This window comes from Stegastes partitus, unplaced genomic scaffold (assembly GCF_000690725.1).
Source record: "Stegastes partitus isolate 25-593 unplaced genomic scaffold, Stegastes_partitus-1.0.2 Scaffold1794, whole genome shotgun sequence".
Taxonomy (NCBI): Eukaryota; Metazoa; Chordata; class Actinopteri; family Pomacentridae; genus Stegastes; species Stegastes partitus.
In genome coordinates this window covers 58352-76439 of record NW_007579525.1, presented here as the reverse complement: position 1 = coordinate 76439, position 18088 = coordinate 58352, and the positions used below count along the sequence as shown (strand labels likewise).

Sequence of the window (18088 nt, the reverse complement as noted above, 5' to 3'; positions counted from 1 at the left end):
TATACTGTAATCATGACAGTTTGACAAGCTGAGCTCGTAAAGTGTCTGCTCGTGGAAGTAAGTTGCATGTTATACGTGTTACGCAACAATTTTAAGCGGGCTATAATACACATGTGATTCGTTTACTGCAGCGGTTTGATCCGTTTTGCGTTTACAAACAGCACTGAGTAATATCTGAACAATTAAACAACTTAGACTGAGTCATTATGTAAGATTACTTTCTTTATGATGACGAGCCACTCGAAAGTGACAACGGGCTCTAATCTCGTGATTCAAGCTTTAATGCTGCAGCTTTCTAATAAGTATACGTTAGGATTAGGCCTTTAAGTGTCTAAATGTTCCTTTACTGTAAATCCTTTACTGCTTCTACAGTGGAACAAAGTGAGTCCTGCCACTTTGTTCTAAACTAATTCACTTTAATTCTCCAAAAAAGTCATGAGTCCAGTGAAGTCCACGTGATTTGTAAAATGTAAAACAATAAAATCCTCATAGAAACGATGGCCTTAAACCTTCACACAGTCATTACAGTTTAACAGAAAAGGGCCGGCAATATGCAAAGACTTCAGATTATATGGATTTTTTAGCAATGGCGGAAAGTAACTGAGAGCTTTTATTCAAGAGCTGCTCTTAAGTAAAACAAATAATGTTGAGATGCTTGTATTTATTCGAGTATTTGTATTTTATGCTTCTTTATGCTTTAATTCCACGACATTATAGAGAGAAATATGGTGTGCTCTGTTTTTAGTCACTTTTTTAGTTGCATGATGAAAAAAAGTCCATCATCAGCCTAAATGCGGTAATTGAAAGTAACTAAGTATATTTATTATCCAAGTACTGCATTGAAGTACAATGCTGAGCTGCTTGTAAGTTACTTGAGTATTTCCATTTTGTGCTACTTTCTACTTCCTCTGCATTACATTTCAGAGGGAAATATGAAAATAAAACACACATTGTTGAACATTAAACCAGTGGTTACCAGCCTTTTACAGAAAGCAGTGTGTGGTCGCAGATGTCTCTGTTCACAGCTGCAACAGATAATCATTTTGCCTCTAACATTCCCACATGGTTGGATTTCAGTAAATGTTCAAATTACTGAATATCTGACCAAAGATGAGAGAAAAAGCTGGAAACAGATTTTGGAACTTTTCATCTTTCCTCTCCAATTAACCATCAGATCTGATTTATTAATTGCCCCCGTGTATAAAACTGAATATAAAGTAGTGCAGCTACAACAATGACAGACTGATGCTTCAGTGTAAATAATCTCATGATGCCATATATAAAATTCATCAGAAAACATGTGCCTTTACTTTGTGCTTTAACAACATTTTTCTGCTGGTGTGAACAATTTTATATAAGTGTGATTTATTTTTTTATGCAGGACTTTTATTTGCAATTGAGTATTTTTGCATTGCATGATGTAGTGTCTTCTTCCACCACTGTTCTGTTCTCAGGTGTCATTTCATTGCTGATGAGCCTAATAACCGCCACAGATGTAGATTTGTTTGTTCAGTGATTTGCACACACGTTACAATGCAGCTTTGTGTGCTGCACCACTCACTAACAGAGGCTGGTTGCTGCTCGCTCTTTAGCCTCCTCTGCTGCTGGCTGCACAGACTGCAGCTCTCACGTTCATCCAGGACACACACACGACATATGTTGTGTAACGTTCAACAAGGACTGTCTGTCTGCGCATAAATTAATAAAACGTCCTCCTCGGGGCTGAGCGTGGCTGCATTAAGTGCGTCCACTGAAACATTTGCTCGTTTAGAACCGAAACCGAACAGGTTGTGGTCGTTAAACCCTCTCTCTGCTGTTCCGGTAAACACCCTGGCTCCGTTAAAAATCACTTACTGGACCAATTATCAGCGGACACGTGACGCCCCGCTCCTGTAATTGATGAGAACGCTTCGCTCCGGCTTCGGCTTTTTTCGGTAAGCGTCCCCGAAATATGACACCCCGTTGCCATAGAAGCAAAACAACTGCAGTTACCCAAATATGGCCAAAGAGGAAGTGAAACGACACGACGACGGCTGCGGCGGCGTGCTGACGTCACGCACAGCACGCACTCACTGCGCCGCGGTAGAATTGGGTTCCCTTGACCGTGACAATAGTGGAGCACAGAACGAGCTATGAATTAATAATTAACCCGCTGTTTGCGCGGCTCCCACGCGTTTTAGACACGATTCAGCCCCCCAACGGCTGCACTTTATGTAATTCTGGAGCCAGAAATAGGCGCGCTGACATCTTTACAGACAGAGCCGAAAATATTATTCTCCAGGTTCACCCTGTTCCCTCCTATTGACTTTTTTTTAATGAGCTTTCTAAAGCCATCACATCACATAACCTACATCAGCAGATAGAACCAAACAGCTCACATTACGTTATAGGTGTTCACATTTACATTTGTTTTGAGCATTTCATATCCGTTTTGGTGTAAAAACAATATGTTCTTTCATGACCTTGCAGCAGTTGAGAAAATTGTCTCCTCATGTTCTCTTTAGTGACTCTTGTGTCTCATATGAACGTGTAGTTTGCATCTGCTGAGAAACACAGTGCAATGTACTAACAACAAAAAATTTCAATATGATTTGCAGTGTTACTCTCTCATGCGCTAAATAAGTTTCAGTATCTGCGGTCTGTTCTCATTATGTGCCTCATTGTGTATATCGCTGTTCGTAATACTTCTTACTGTCCTACTGTAGTTTTGTTTTAGCTTTCCTACTTTCATATTTACGAATGTGTCATACTTTTATCTTTTTTCGTTTCTATTAAGCACTGCATTTATACTCATGTTATTGTGTTTCATTGCAATATCTGGTGCCGGAATTTCTATCAGGGTGAGTAAAGTTTTATCTTGTGTTAGCTTAGCCTAGCTTAGCTTATGTTATCTTATGTAAGCTTAGATTAACTTATCCTGTCATAGCTTATCTTAGTTTATCTTATGCTACCTTATTTTGTCTTGTCACCTCATCTTATTTTACCTTATGTTAGTTTATCTTATTTTATCTTAGCTTATCCAATGTTAGCTTGTCTTATCATAGCTTATGTTAGCTTATCTCTTCTTATGTTATTGTGTCTTATCTTATTGTACCTTTTTTTTTTGCTTGTTATCGTAGTTTGTCTTTTCCTGTCTCATTGTAGCTTAGCTCATCTTATGTTAGCTTAGCTTGTCTCATTGTAGCTTAGCTCATTTTATGTTAGCTTAGCTTGTCTCATTATAGCTTAACTCATCTTATGTTACCTTACCTTGTCTCAGCTTAGCTCATCCTATGTTAGCTTAGCTTGTCTCATTGTAGCTAAGCTCATCCTATGTTAGCTTAGCTTGTCTTATTGTAGCTTAGCTCATCCTATGTTAGCTTAGCTTGTCTTATTGTAGCTTAGCTCATCTTATGCTAACTGCATATATCTCGCTTGAATGACAACAACTGCAACAAATGATTTGTGGTTGTCTTATTTTATTTCCAGCGTTATTTAACTTTTGCATTTTTGCATCATTTTTGATAAGTAAAAAAATAAACTATGTCATAAAATACATCTCGATAAAATACATGGCATGAGCTTGTTTTTTCATGGAAAAACTCAAAAGCAAATGTCAAGTCAGGTCAGGGGACACCTTACAGCAAGATGTGACACCTATACGCTACATATTAGTAACCCTCTATTGTTCACTTGTTACAACACAACTTGGTCAACAGCATTACATTACATTAACCTATTGAGCATGATCTAACTTTACATCACATGTAGATTTTTTTCTTTTAAAAAACACAAGATACCACCTCCGCTTGGATTACAGATGACTTGTAATTGCATGCATTTTTTGCTACCAGCACAAAGTCTCGTCTCAGACGGTTGTAGCAACAGTATGGAAGAATTCAACCCTGTTACAGTCACAGAAAACACATCGTCTACACAACCTTTGATGTTCAGGTTTACACAACATCAAAACTCACACTACAAAAGATTATTTGAGAGAGATCATAGCTTGCTGGCTGGTTAGAATACAAATACAGTATTGTTGCATAACTTCTTTGCATTCACAAGGCCAGAAGTGTTGGAGAGTTAAGACTATCTTTCATTAACTCAGATGCACCAAGGCTGCCTTTGAGGCTCTCGCAGCCTTCAGCCAAGGAATCAATCTCAGAGTAATTAAAGGAAAACACTGTGCGGTAATTGCTACAAGTGGGACTGGAAGACATGACTGGTGTGCTCAAAGATTCAAGGTCATTCGCCACAGACTTGTACAGCGTTTCCCAGTCTGAGAGGCAGAAAGGGCCACTCAGGTCTATGTCAGGGACAGATGCTGCCGTCTCTGACGTCACCGCCATCTCCAGGCTGGGCACCAAGTCATCCAGGTCATCTCCTTTCAAGTCCTCCAGCGCCTCCTCTTCTGCGCTGGAACACAGGAGGATGTTGGAGTTCCCCAAAATGGCTGCAGCAGGACTGCAAGGGACACTGTCCATGTCTTGACCAATAGAGGCCTCTCCGATCGGCGAGTTGCTGCTCTCTGGGGTTTTTCCATTCTCTAAGATGGACAGCAGCTGCGGGGAGGCCGGAGGATCCTGCAGCATTGTGTTAACATCGTCTTCATTATCCCCCTCCCTGTCATCATCATCATCATTTGCAGGGAGTTTGCAGGACGGTTTGTGGGAAGCTAAGACGTGCTCCAGTCTCTCCTTCTCCTTCAGCAGGTTTGCTATCTCCGTCTGGAGGGCAGACTTCTCTTCTTCTAGCGTATCAGTTTCCTGAGGCGAGGAGTGACAAAATCAGAAAAACCACTTGGCACGAGCAAAGCAGGAGAGCATGGCGAGCCTATGGTGCTCTGCAGACATCCCTGCCTCGCGATTGTGATCTTTAATGACATGCACGTCTTCAGCTGTGTCAGTGTTCTCTATAGGAATTCATTAAACCTCATACTTACAGCTTGAAGGGTGTCTATCAGCTCCTTCCGTCTGTTACGACACTTTGCTGCAGCAATTTTGTTCCTCTCCCTCCTGATCCTCCTCCTTTCCTCCTCCTCTTTGGAAGGCTAGAAATCAATCAGAAATAGCCAATTTAAACCCCGCTAAGTCTTGCCATATTGGCAGTTGGCTCTTCAACACCATTTCACTTGCCAAAGAAAGAGAAATAAATCATCTTTGCAGTGTATGCTGGGAATACTGATCTAGTCGGTGCAGACTCTCAGTTCAGGCGTTAAAATGCTGCACCACTGGCACGGTCTAGCCAGTCACGTGAACGCGCGTTTCATGCCATTGCCTTTCCCATTCATAAACAGCGCTGTGTTACTCCAACTGTAATTACTCGCTGCACCAATTAAACAGAATGGAATGGGTTACTCCCCGCAGATATGTATTTACACTTCCCTTCTCGCTGTCTTAATTGTATTTTAATGGTAAAACAGCTCATTGCGTCCTGGCTCGTGTCAAAATATCGCGATAGCTTAATTTCCACATTAACCTCTGTCGGTGGAGGAGGAGTTGGGCAAGATATTGAAGAGCAACACTGAGTGATTGCTTGATTAAGCGACTATCGACTGATTAAGCAGTGCCTGAAGCTGGAATTACAGCCCTCTACCCCCACCCTGTCCTCTCGCCTACCTGCTCCTTCTGTCCTTTCCTGCTGCAGCCTTTCGCCTTGTTCCTTGCACCCGACGGGGAAGACGACTGAGTCGCGGCGTGAGTTTTGCTCTTTGCACGGCCGGACGACGGAGAGACAGATGTGAGGACCGTCGGCTGCACCATCCACCTGAGCTCCGGCGATGTGGAGATTGCGGTCACAGTCGGAACAAAGGAGGCTGCTGCACCGGTCTCAGCATCCTGGAGAAACCCACATCAGAGAGACGTGCATATGCAAGCGGTCAAACACTAATTTAGCGTATCTGATGAATGAGCAGCTGTTATTGGCTGACCTTTAGCAGTGTTTAAATGCTACATCAATCATGTGGCTGAGGAATGACACGAAAACAGTGAATGAACACAGTGTACAAATCTATCAAAAATCATCTGCATGTCACGTCGTCACATCCTTATCACTCATTGTCATCATCATGATCAAAAATGAAAGGTCACGACGTCCAAGACTCCGCAAAGCACATCACAAACCACAGATTTGCAATCATTTTAGCGCTGTCTTTGCGGATTTTCCCCGCATACACTGTGCATATGCGGTTCTACAGAATCATGTTCAGCTCGGGACAGTGATCCTGTTAAGGAAAAAGGCTGTCTATGAAATTTACTTGAAAATGTGAGAGGAATTTGAGGAATGCTTCCTCTATTATGCATTAAATACATGCAAGATTCTGTGATATATATATTTTTTTCTTTTCTGGATGATCATGATCCGCTTGTACCTTGGCGCTGTCCACTGATGATGAAAGCAAGTCAGAAGGATGCTGGCTGCACCCAGGGGTGTCCCCGCCAGGCGATGCTGTGCTACAGCTGGACGAAGAGTCGAAGTCAGTGTTGGAGTCTGGATGCATGTTTTCATCTAAAAAATAGAATATAACAAAAAAATAAAATCACTGCATAAGAAGATAGGACCGTTTTTTCTATTCTAATTAAATAAAATAAAAACGGATTCCTGAACGCCTACTTATATTCCATTTGCCAGCCTCATAAATGGAAACTGTGCAGATATAGTGGAGAGGCCCGCCTTTTATAGTGAGCTGGAATTTTATGAATGAAATCTGTGTGGTGAGACTGAACCATTTCACAGAGGGAGACGTGGCAGGGGAGAATAAAGCGAGCAGATGTTTAACAATTTCACATTTGAATACCCGAAATGCCTGAACAGCAAATTGGAGCAAATATTTCATTTGAACTTATTTTACCCACTCAAATATCAAAATAAGAGCCAACATGTGTAATGTGACACCCCTGCTTGCACAAGGTGCCCGTCGCCATGAATGAACTACGTCATTTGATGTATGCAGCATCTGCATCATATACATTATGTTCCCGTTCTGCCTTCATATGTTCTCAACATGTACTTTTTTTTGTATTTGGCCCCTAAACTCCACAGACTGCATTAGAAGTGATGGTAATGCACCGCGGGCTGTTAATGAAGTGTTCTAACCTGCGAATTTGATGTTAGTGTTTGTTTTTATTATTTTCTGCCCCCCCTCTGAATATCCGATATGAGATCAATGCTGATGCAATAATACCTCAACTTTTATTTGGACCAGTGTTGTGGAATCCAGCCTCATTTCATTAGCTGCACACAGCTTCCAGCACACCGGTTGATTATTTATAAGCTGCTAAATGAAGTGCCATCCATATATCACACTGCCTTTCACCTGTCTCTGCATATGAATAGAGAGCTCCAGCAACAGAGCTGTCGACTGTAGTAAAGCAGCCAATCGGCGAATGGACCGCTCGAGCCATATATGGAGTTTCCGGAGAGCAGGGGGCGCGCTGTGGCGCACGGAGAGCGCGCAGACGGACGCTTGGCTGTGTGTGGCCCACTCACTCACAGTCACAAAAGAAAGTGAAACATGCGCTAAAAGGCTTCGTCCGTCATGTATTGTAGCCGGTAAGAGCGTCATTAACGGCCTCTGAATGCCAACAGAGGCGTTATTCAGGAGGAGGGCCGGCCTGCACTCGAGCCACCTTTTTTTCAGGCCTAAAAATAGCCTTTTATTCAGATCTGTTGCCTAAATCACGGGGTTATGAGAGAATTCAAGATATTTCAACTTTGTCTTCCTTAATGTGACCTATACTGAGTCACTTTGTTGCTGACTTTCCTGCAGCCATCGTTCACACAGCGCTTGTTTTTACGCACAGACTTGATGGAATTCATTAGCGCCGATTATGAAGTTGTCGCGGCAGCTTCTGTAAGAAAAGGGTTTGAATAGGCTGCTATATTTAGGCTTCAGATGACCTCACACGGCTTTGGATGGTGAACAGAGGGGGGCTCTCCCCGGCTCGGAGGGGCCGCGCTCCCCTCCCGGCTGCGCTTCCCGGCAGTCACGGCCCCCTCCGGCCTCATTTACCGGCACATCTCTATAGGTGGCCGGCTTGACCCTATTCACAGCGTCCGGCTCGCTCCATGCGAGATCTGAAGGGTTCAGAGGTCGGACATAACATCACACACCTTTCATCATCACAGCTCTGAGACCTGTTTTCATCAGAACAACTTGAGCGTGAATGTGCACGGAGCTATTTTTAGGTTCGGTGACATCAGCATCCAAAGTTCATTGAAATTAGGCCAGACAATAGATCACCGTTAATTTCTCTGTGCTGCTGTGAGTTGTCTCGCACCGCTGTGAGTGTGTGTTGACATGACATAAACACAAGCAGGTACTGAAAGTTTAACTAAATTAAAAGTTTGGATAATTATGTGCAAGTAGGTTAAGCTTCCTACTTTGCAGAAACACCAACTCCACGGATAAGGTGACGATTGGACCGTTTATAAAGTGCACTCCTCTGTGTTGATGCAAGCTAGTGGATTGGATATGTTTGTTTTTTGTGAATAATTTTACAGTCACCAATTAAATTATTATTAAGGACAAGTAGGTTGCACGTTTTTTTAGTCTGCTGTCAATTCAAAAGAGCTCAAAAATGATCAGGACCACAGGGTCAGTCTGGGTCATCACGGCTGATTGATCAGGAAGCTGCTGTTCCTGCCAACCAGTCAAACAGAGCAGTCAAACACGCCAAGGTAACCGACTTGTTTGGTGTCTAGTTTCAGACACCGCAGACAGAGAGCCGAGGACAGACAGAGCTCTCACTCCGCCGCCGTTTCCCGGAACCAGACCTCTCGCTGACGTAGTGACGTCTGGTATGCGGGTCCTCCTCGCGCGCAGCGGTTTCTGTTTACGCCGCCGGAGTGGTTGCTCCTAACAACGTAAACGATCTTCGTTGCCATGCAGGGTGAGGACGTCACTGCCGCGAAGGGGCTGGGCGTTGCTATGACAACTAGGAATGTTCAACAAAACACGAGCGCGGGAAACAAAGCCCAAGTCCTTTAACCTGGATTAATGCACTTTGACACAATAACACCATTATTAACGCTTTAAGTCTCTATCAACCGCATGTGAACGCTTTTAATTCCCGTTTTATTTCGTCAGCAGCACAGCCTGCACACTGTGTTCTTTTTAGGGGACTGCTAAAAGCAAAGAGAGACAGTCAAAGGCTACTCACAATGCAAAGAAAAAGAAGAAAATTTGAGTACTGTGAATGTATGAATTTGCTATTATGAACAGGAATGCTGCTCTGGTGTCTCAGTTCCCACTAAAACTGGCAGCAAAATGTTGCTGACACAAGGAAAACTGCAATCACTGTGCTAGCAATTTCCCTGAGGTCTTGTACCGAAGGGATCAATAAAGTTTCATTCTATTCTCATTCTAATTCTATTCTAGTTATACTCCTCCGTTTCCATAAACTGCTAGTTAAGAGGAGAAAAAAAGTGCTGAATACTCCTGATTAGCATGTTCATGTGTGTATAAATGTACCCTAACTCGGTAGAAAGTCTCAGTGTCAAAGCTGCATATCAGGGATTCAGTTTGACTCACTGAGGCTTCGAGGATTCCCTTTAACACAATTAGGGGTAGACCTTTATGAACGTGCTCTTGCTGTCGTGGAAAAATACACACAACAAACCGGTTATCAGCTCGCTCTGCAGCCAAACACACCCCCGCCCGGGCCACACACAAAAGGTACAAGCACCGCCTGAGGGTGTCAAACAGACGCAACCACTTTCGTTCTGACATGTACTCTTAGTGCTGCTGAAGTATGTTTACGAGGTGTTCTGGATTGCGCGTTCTGCACATTCCATTGTTCCTTGCCCGTTGAACTGATTGATTTGCACCTCAGATAAACTAACAAGACAGTCTTTGAATAACAGCAGCAGAGGTTCATACAGTGTTCGGCACATTTAGTACATGCATATCTTTTGTGTTATTCTACTCTATCATTGTTTGCACACTATTTGTTGGTACAACTGCAATATAAGTCACCCCAATATGCTGCATTTTATGGCATTTAGTGTAGAAGCAATAAGTCAATTAAACATTAGAAGAGAAAATGACTTCTAACAATGATAACACAAGATTATCTGAAAGTAGAGCTTGTTTAGGTGTAAATGTAGTTTGGTTTTAATGTGTTACACCTCAGCAAAAACTCTGTAGGAGCACAATAATAGTGCATTATGTGTAATTGAAGTAAACAGAGGGCTATAAAATTAGAAATATATATAATTTCTGTGTTCTGATGACTTAAGATTGCTGATATAAACAAATAAATGAGTGATCTATGTAAAAGGGCTGATAAAATAGACCTGAGGTGGGTGTTTTAATACGTTGGTTCGATACATGGAGCTCAGGATTCATGTTTAATTTTATCTTCTATGTGCTTCGGTGAGTAGGTTGCACTTTTGCTGACCATTATCCCAGTTCTTGGGTTTTCACAACAGCCCCTGTGTTTGTTGTTTTTACATAACGTCATGTCACTGTCGAGCCAATCTCAGATGTTGTATTTCCCAGCAGGTCCGCCCTTTTACAGGATGCACCATATTTGGGAAATGACGTAGCGGGGATCCCGTTTCTGGAATATTCCATTTCTTGAGGGTGAGTTTAGAACAACATTTTAAACCGTTCCTTTTCGTTGTTAATCGGTGAAATCGGACCCTTTTAAACTGGGTTGTAGGTGTATTTGAAGGAAGCGCCGGCACTTGCGGGTTTATCGGCGCGTTGTTAAGCCGCTGTTTTGGTTGTTTTGGGCTCGCGGGGCGGTGCACTCCCCTCTGAGACGTCATCAGCTGGCCGCGCGGCTATAAAAGGGCTCCGAGCTGACAGAGTTGGCAGTTTAATTTTCAGTAGCAGAGCAAGGACGAGAGGGAAACCGATCCGGAGCAGCGATTTAAGAGTTTACCACAAGCCTACTTAAAGGGATTTCCTCATCTCAACTTGACATCCCCCCTCAGTAGAGTTTGTCTGGATCTTTCTGCTTGATTTTTACTATTTTTCTGGAAACGATGATGTTCACTACTTTCAACGCGGAGTGCGACTCTTCCTCCCGCTGCAGCACCGCTTCCCCGTCTGCGGACAATCTGGGATACTATCCGTCCCCAGCGGGATCTTACTCCAGCATGGGATCTCCCCAATCTCAGGTATGTCCCCTTAAATGTTAATGGAGCTTCAGCTTAGCTTTGGATAGCCTCTTTTTTACTTTTTCTGTGTGTCTTGCATGAAGAACTTCGTGAGATGCTTTTCACGTGCATTAAATCAACGCTTAAACATAAACTTTGGTGAGAAATAAAACACCGACACATAGGAATAGCCCGTGTGAAGCTGTGATTGAAATATCCCGTTGACCTGCATTGCACACACTGCAAGGCAATCTTCATTCATCCACCTGGAAACTCCATAGAGAGAGTGTAACGTCATAGTTGACATCATGAGGATATTTTTAAACCATCCAGCTTTTTATAAACCCTCCGCTTTGCAGCCCCCATCCTGAAAGTGTCCTGACAAATCCTTTTTCTTCATTTCCTCCAGGATTTCACTGACCTGACAGCATCAAGTGCCTCCTTCATCCCCACCGTCACAGCCATCTCGACTAGCCCGGACCTGCAGTGGATGGTCCAGCCTTTGATCTCCTCGGTGGCCCCTTCTCACAGAGCTCACCCCTACAGCTCCAGCCCCAGCCCAGCCTACTCCAGACCAGCCATGAAGTCTGCAGCATCCAAGGCTAGCGGCTCCTCCAAGAGAGGCAGAGCTGAACAGGTAATTACAATCTGCTCATGTATCTCCAAGTGTTACATAACTGGGAGCACATTCCTATTTTATGCTATATTACAGAGCTGGAGTCTTAACTTTTTTCTTCTTCTATGTGCAGATATCACCTGAGGAGGAAGAGAAGAGGAGAATTCGCAGGGAGAGAAATAAGCAGGCAGCAGCGAAATGCCGCAACAGGAGGCGAGAGCTTACCGACACTCTGCAAGCTGTAAGTATCCCACCAGATTTACCATCATTCATCAGAATGTATTTACTGCCAGAGCTAATAGCAGTGTTATCCAACAGCCAACTTAATGCCACTTCCTCTCTCTCTCTCGGCTTGCAGGAAACCGATCAGCTGGAGGATGAGAAGTCCAGCCTGCAGAACGATATTGCCAATCTGCTGAAGGAGAAGGAGAGGCTCGAGTTCATTCTGGCTGCCCACCAGCCAATCTGCAAAATCCCGTCAGAGCTGGACACGGACTTCCCCGTGGCCTCCATCTCTCCCGCCCACCCTTGCCTCTCCTCCACCGCTGTGTCCTCCCAACCACAGACTACCATCACCTCCAGCCAGCCAACCTTCACCTCACCCTCCAACTCCATCTTCTCCAGCTCCAGCCCCGTCCTCTCCACCGCCACCATCTCCGGCAGCGCGGTCAAGATGACCGACCTGGAGGCCTCCGTCCTGGAGGAGTCTCTGGATCTGCTGGCGAAGACGGAGATGGAGACGGCGAGGTCGGTGCCCGAGGTTGACCTGTCCAACTCCCTCTACGCCAGTCAGGACTGGGAGCCCCTTCACGCCACAGCCAATAGCAGTGACTTCGAGCCCCTGTGCACACCAGTCGTGACCTGCACCCCAGCCGGCACCACCTACACGTCCTCATTTGTGTTTACCTTCCCCGAGGCAGAGACCTTCCCCACCTGTGGCGTGGCCCACAGGAGAGGAAGCAGCAGCAACGACCAGTCCTCCGACTCCCTCAGCTCACCCACCCTGCTGGCCCTCTAAAGACTCTTCCACAAACGTGAACTTCTTCCTACCGAGCACATTTTCTTGATGTAAAAGATAGATGTGCAGATCACAGGGCTATGGAATGGACTTGTACCAGGAAGCAAACTATTTATCATTTTATCTGCCTTCATCTGTACTTGCCTATATTACACCAATGTAGCAAGTTTAAAAAAACAACAAAAAAGAAGCATGTTTCAACTAATACCACCTAGTCGTTTTATGAGTTCCTATATGATTTGATGGTGCTAGATAACAAAATTTGTTGTATATTGATGTGTGTTCAGAGCAATAGTTATTATTTATCCAGTTTGTTTTCTGGTTAATGGAATGTGAGAGTAATTGTGAAACTGTTTGTGAAAAAAAAAAACTGACGTGCTTTGTCTTTAACCATGGTCTGAGTGGTCTATACCCCAGTATAAAGTTTTCTGTGAAAACATTAGTGGTTTTAATTTATGAAATTTATTTTTTTACAGAGAGAGAGTAAAGACAAATGTTGTTTGTAAGATATGTAAATAAAGGATAGTGATATTTAAATTCAGTCAATTGTCTGGTTGCATTTGTGCTCGACTCTTCAGCACATCCACACACATTTCCATATATTTTTCTCACTCTCAGCAGTCAGATGGAGACGCAGCTGCAGTGGAAGCACAGACTGTCTCAAAAGACAATTAAAATAATGTCTAAAATTAGCCTGTATAAGGGATAGCAGTATTTTTCCTGCACCTCCACTAGCTCTATTTATTGTTCCGTCTGTTGCCAAGGTTAACTATACGTCAGGGCGCTTACGTCAGTGCGTTCTTTCCATTTTTTTCAATTTGCAAGCCGTGCGCGATGACGTTTGACTTCCGTGCCCAAATATAGAAATCTACGCTGAGAGAGGCAGCAGAAAGTCGAACAGGCTGCTCGATCAGACACCTTTTTCCTGCTAAAACACGAACGTCTCCCTTCAGTGGACGTCGGGTTTGAGTCTTGACGTGTGTGTTGGATAGAGGGAAACCTGCTGCGCTGCTTCGAAGCGATCTAATTTTCACATCTCGTTTGCACGACGACAGCCGCATAGTTACACAAGAGAAATGGCACGAAGATCCGAAAGCAGCGTCTCTGCCTCGGCTGGTTAATTTATTCTGTTCCCTCGGAAGATCTGAATTCGCCCAAATATCACCTCCCACAGACGCATCTGAGTTAGCTACAGCACAATGCAAGAGAAAAAAAAAAACGGTAATCAGAAATAATTCATAAAGGCACAGCCAGACAGCAGTTTCAACTTAGTGCAAATGGACCTGGGCTTGCAGACAAGTGGACATGAGGTGTAAAGTGGCTGTCTGCAAAGTGGTATTTTTATTCAGCCTGTTCCAACTCTCCAAATGCACCTTCTGGAACATCAGGGCCAAAATTAACAGATGCCAACACTGCATCACAATGTGCTGTTAGACGAAAAGGGCGCGTAAATACCTGCTTGTGAAGGTGGTGATCTAGAATTGTAATTTGCACATCATGCAGATGATCTTGGTCCATTCTGAAGGCCTGCATGGAAACATCTGGTGACATATGGTGGACGTTGGCGCTGCAACAAGTAATCGAATAATCAATTAGTTGTCAAATAATAACTACTATGAGTCATTTTTCAAGAAAAAAAATCTAAATTCTCTGTTTCCAGCTTTTTAATGAGATTCCTTCAGTTTCTTATCTCCTCTGTGACATTTAACTGAATATATTTGGACAAAACAAGACTTCTGAGAAGTCATCCTGGGCTTTGGGAAACACTGATCGATATTTTTTACCTCTTTCTTGAACTTTATAGTCGAACCAACTTATCGATTAATCCAGAAAATATTCGACCGTTTAACCGACAATGAAGATCATCATTGGTTGTAGCCCTAATAGACAAACTGGAGGTTTTCTCGTGTCTTCGTTATCCCAAAGACTGGTCTGTGAATTCGTTAAATTACGAACACTGTGGAAGGTGATTATGGTATTAATCTGGGTGGATGATTATCTGTGACTTTCCTACTTGGTTTTATAAAGCTAATAGAATTTTTCCATTGTTTTTTAAATTTTTTTTTATCCCCATTAGTGGTTTTTGTAAAGAAATTTCTTGTGCAACATCTTATTATTTCACCATTTGTCATCAAACCTTACCCATCCTTCCCTTTGTACTTGTCATTATTTCACCTGACTTGCCCATTTCACCTTTTATGAATATTTCATCATGTACAGCATCATCGGAGGGCAGGTTGCTTAATGGCTTTACAGAGGAAATGAGCCGGGCGTGCGTGAAGGACTTGCCTGGTGGAAGACTACCGTCGGCCAATAGTTAACTAAACTCTGACGTTTGAGCCCTTCCAGTGTGGTCACACCCTTTTTGTGCAACAGGACACAAGTTGATACTCTGCTTCCTGCTTGAGCGGCTCCACCAGAGCACCACTGAAACAAATGAAAACACACGAAAGAACTGAAGTTGCAGAGCCTTTAGCTTGTTCTTTGCAGAACACTTTAAACGCTTGCAGAGCCTCTTGTTTTGTCCGCACAATGCTGTTGCATAACAGCTGAATTCTGGATATCTGTTTTCCTTTGCACTTAAGCAGAACCCTCTTTTTTTTTGTCCCTCAACATTGCTTCTATGTGCGACCATGCAGCGCCTAATAACGCTGTCTAATAATACCTCTGTGTAGGGCCCAGGGAGATGGGGTAGCAGCAGAAATAGCAGGTGCCTATTGCTTCTTTTAACATCAGCATCAACAGCAGTAAAATTAGACCACTATGACGCCAACCTGCGTCGGTGCTGCAACCCAGGGGAGGAACCAGGCAGCGTACGCCTGATAGAAAGACAGGAGGGAAAGTGAGAGCAAGGCAAGGCAGGAGGAGGAGGAGGAAGGGAGAAAATGATGAGTATAAAAGGATGGTAGGGAGGGAGACAGACAAGAGATCCCTGCCTCGGTGTAATTGTGAGCACAGTGATGATGAAACAGCCGAGTTCGCCTACGTGCCACGACGACAAGAGCTCCGTTTGGCTCGGCTCCATATTCACAGAAACCCGTCCCCTGATACCTTCTTTTGCTGAAAGCTTTGAGCAACCATAAATGCATCCCTCCTTCCGCTGTGGCCGAGGGTCTGCCTGAGCGACAAAGTGATACCGTTGTGCATTTACTCTGGCACCAAATTAGACTTTCACCGAAGCAAATGACAAAGCGCAGTCAGTTTTACACCCGCGTCTGACGTATCCTCGCCTTTGTTTTACTGTCATGAGTGTTGACAGAATGAATCCGTTTTTACAATGCAGATAATCCCCAATATCAAGTTTCTATGACACATTTTGGCGTGTTAATCGATGGCAGTGTGTGACAAATCAAATTTAAGTCTGAAGTCAGTGTGGATTATGTGCTGTTATTTGCATATGTCTGCTCTGTGTTTGTATTTTCACTATCTGGGAGTGATAACAAGCATAACTCACAGAATGACAGCAGTTAGTTGAAGGGTGTGTAGACACTTGCGTCAGCGGCATGTTCTTTTAAGGAAGTGTTCGATTCTGCAACGTAGGGCTGACATGCAATTCTGAAGCTGAGCCCAGAGGTGATAAAAAGGTTAGTAAATCAATGCTAAGATTACCGAAGAACTTTCCAAGTGGATTAAAGGCTACCTCCTTGAAACGTTTTATTCGTCATAAATACGTCCCTACATGTACTTTAGGATTCAAATTCACGTGATTTTAACGACCAATTGTGACGTTCACATTTAAGACTGGTTAGCAAATGTGATTATTGAGGTAAATGATGAACAGAGAGTTCAGTGAGTTTCATTTCTGGCCTAAAAGCCCAGCAGCACGGAGGAGCGAGTGACATGCTATTCTTGGAGGTTATTTGACGCACTAAGCTACAATACTGGAGGGATTTCTCTGTCCAATAATTACTGTTCACCTAGCGCCAGACTCCCCACTCGGCAGCGTGTCCTCGTCTCGTCTCATGGGATCAGTAACAAGGATGTTTCCCTGGAAACTGGACAGCTCTATCATATATAATTGGGTAATCCCTGAGCTGCTGACAGAAAAATAATAGCTTCTGGGATTTTCAAAATACCCCAGCCAACACTGGGCATGATATGTCTGTTTTGTAATCCGGATTTACCAATGGATTATTATGCAATTACCGCAATGTTAAAAACATTTTCCATTAGAATATTTAGATCAATAAGCTAATTGGGAACATTCAAAAGACTGGCAGTCGCTAGCTTCCATCTAAGGTTGATGTTTATTTAGTGAAAATAGGTGAAACATCTCTTGTAGGTCTCACTACAGTGTTCTCTCTGTAGGATGTTGATGTGGAAGTGAATGTGAAGCACTTTTTCTTAATTTTTAAAAACTCTTTTACATTTTATTTTTGTGCCTTCGTAAATGTTTCTATGTGTCTGCCGGCACCAGAAGGGCTGCTAAGTACGTTTGTGGGAGCGAAATGTCTGTCTCGCTTACATATGAGGTGTCTTGTTTAATGAGATTTATAAATCTAAAAAATAAAAATAAACAATTATATCAGCAACCAGCAACAGACCACAAAACCACATAACACAAGGTCTGTGCATTTTCCAACTCCTTCCTTCCCCTCCACTCATCCTTTAGACCTCCACCATGGTGTTGCCTTTAGAAGTGTATTTATGCTTAATTTATGCCCCCCTAAAAAAAAAACTCGTGACATGTAAAGCTACTCTTGCATATCACTCCTAAATGACTCAGTAGTATTTACACACAGTCACCTAATTTAAGGGATTAAGGATACATTTTGAAATTAACATTAGTCACAGAAAAGGTCAAGATTGTGCAATCAGCGCTTGCTCACAGACTATTGGGTGAGGCATCTACGTAGGGAAAATGTGGGGACGTCAGTCGAAAAATAAGCAAGAAATATACATAAGCACTGTTGATATTGTACAGATTTCTCTACTCTGGATATTGCACAAATTCTCCTGAATGTGGAAAGTAACCATCTTGCGCAGGATTATTCTGTATGTTAAAAACAACAAAATTCAGATATTGCACAGATTCTTCTGTGAGTAGAAAATGTTGATATCGCACACAGTCTTCAATAAAAATTATATTTGCACAAGTTTGAATACACTGATGTTACACCAGAGAGAATTATGTCAGCTTAGTTTCTATTTGGAAATCGAGTGGCCTGTAGTGTCTTTTTTATTCAAACAGCTGATTTGCAGGACATAGTGTCAGAGTCTGCCACCAAAATAAAATGACCGTTATTTGTCGAGGGGGAGTCTGTAAGTGTTACTGGTCCTACACAGGCTAAATGTACGAATATACTGAAGATTAGGAAAGTATGGTGTTTCGTTTGAGATTATCTTATTTTTTTAATGAAAAAAAA

The 18088-nt window shown here is 43.1% G+C and overlaps 2 protein-coding genes across 3 annotated transcripts; one reads left to right on the top strand and one right to left on the bottom strand.

Moving 5' to 3' along the window:
• Nucleotides 1-4040: 4040 nt before the first annotated feature.
• On the bottom strand, nt 4041-6481 carry LOC103372632 (proto-oncogene c-Fos-like). Its single transcript, XM_008302317.1, has 4 exons — nt 6353-6481; nt 5601-5819; nt 4925-5032; nt 4041-4748 (listed from the first exon to the last, which is right to left on the bottom strand). The coding sequence occupies exons 1-4, from the start codon at nt 6479-6481 to the stop codon at nt 4041-4043; spliced, it is 1164 nt and encodes a 387-aa protein (XP_008300539.1).
• A 4323-nt stretch (nt 6482-10804) lies between these two features.
• On the top strand, nt 10805-13263 carry fosab (v-fos FBJ murine osteosarcoma viral oncogene homolog Ab). Of its 2 annotated transcripts, XM_008302316.1 has the most exons (4): nt 10805-11109; nt 11498-11725; nt 11838-11945; nt 12063-13263. In XM_008302316.1, exons 1-4 carry the CDS (start codon nt 10975-10977, stop codon nt 12720-12722), a joined length of 1131 nt encoding a protein of 376 aa, XP_008300538.1. In that variant the 5' UTR covers nt 10805-10974; the 3' UTR covers nt 12723-13263. The 2 variants fall into 2 exon arrangements, with proteins under 2 accessions (XP_008300538.1, XP_008300537.1); XM_008302315.1 differs by having other exon boundaries at nt 11838-13263.
• The last annotated feature ends 4825 nt before the right edge of the window (nt 13264-18088 follow it).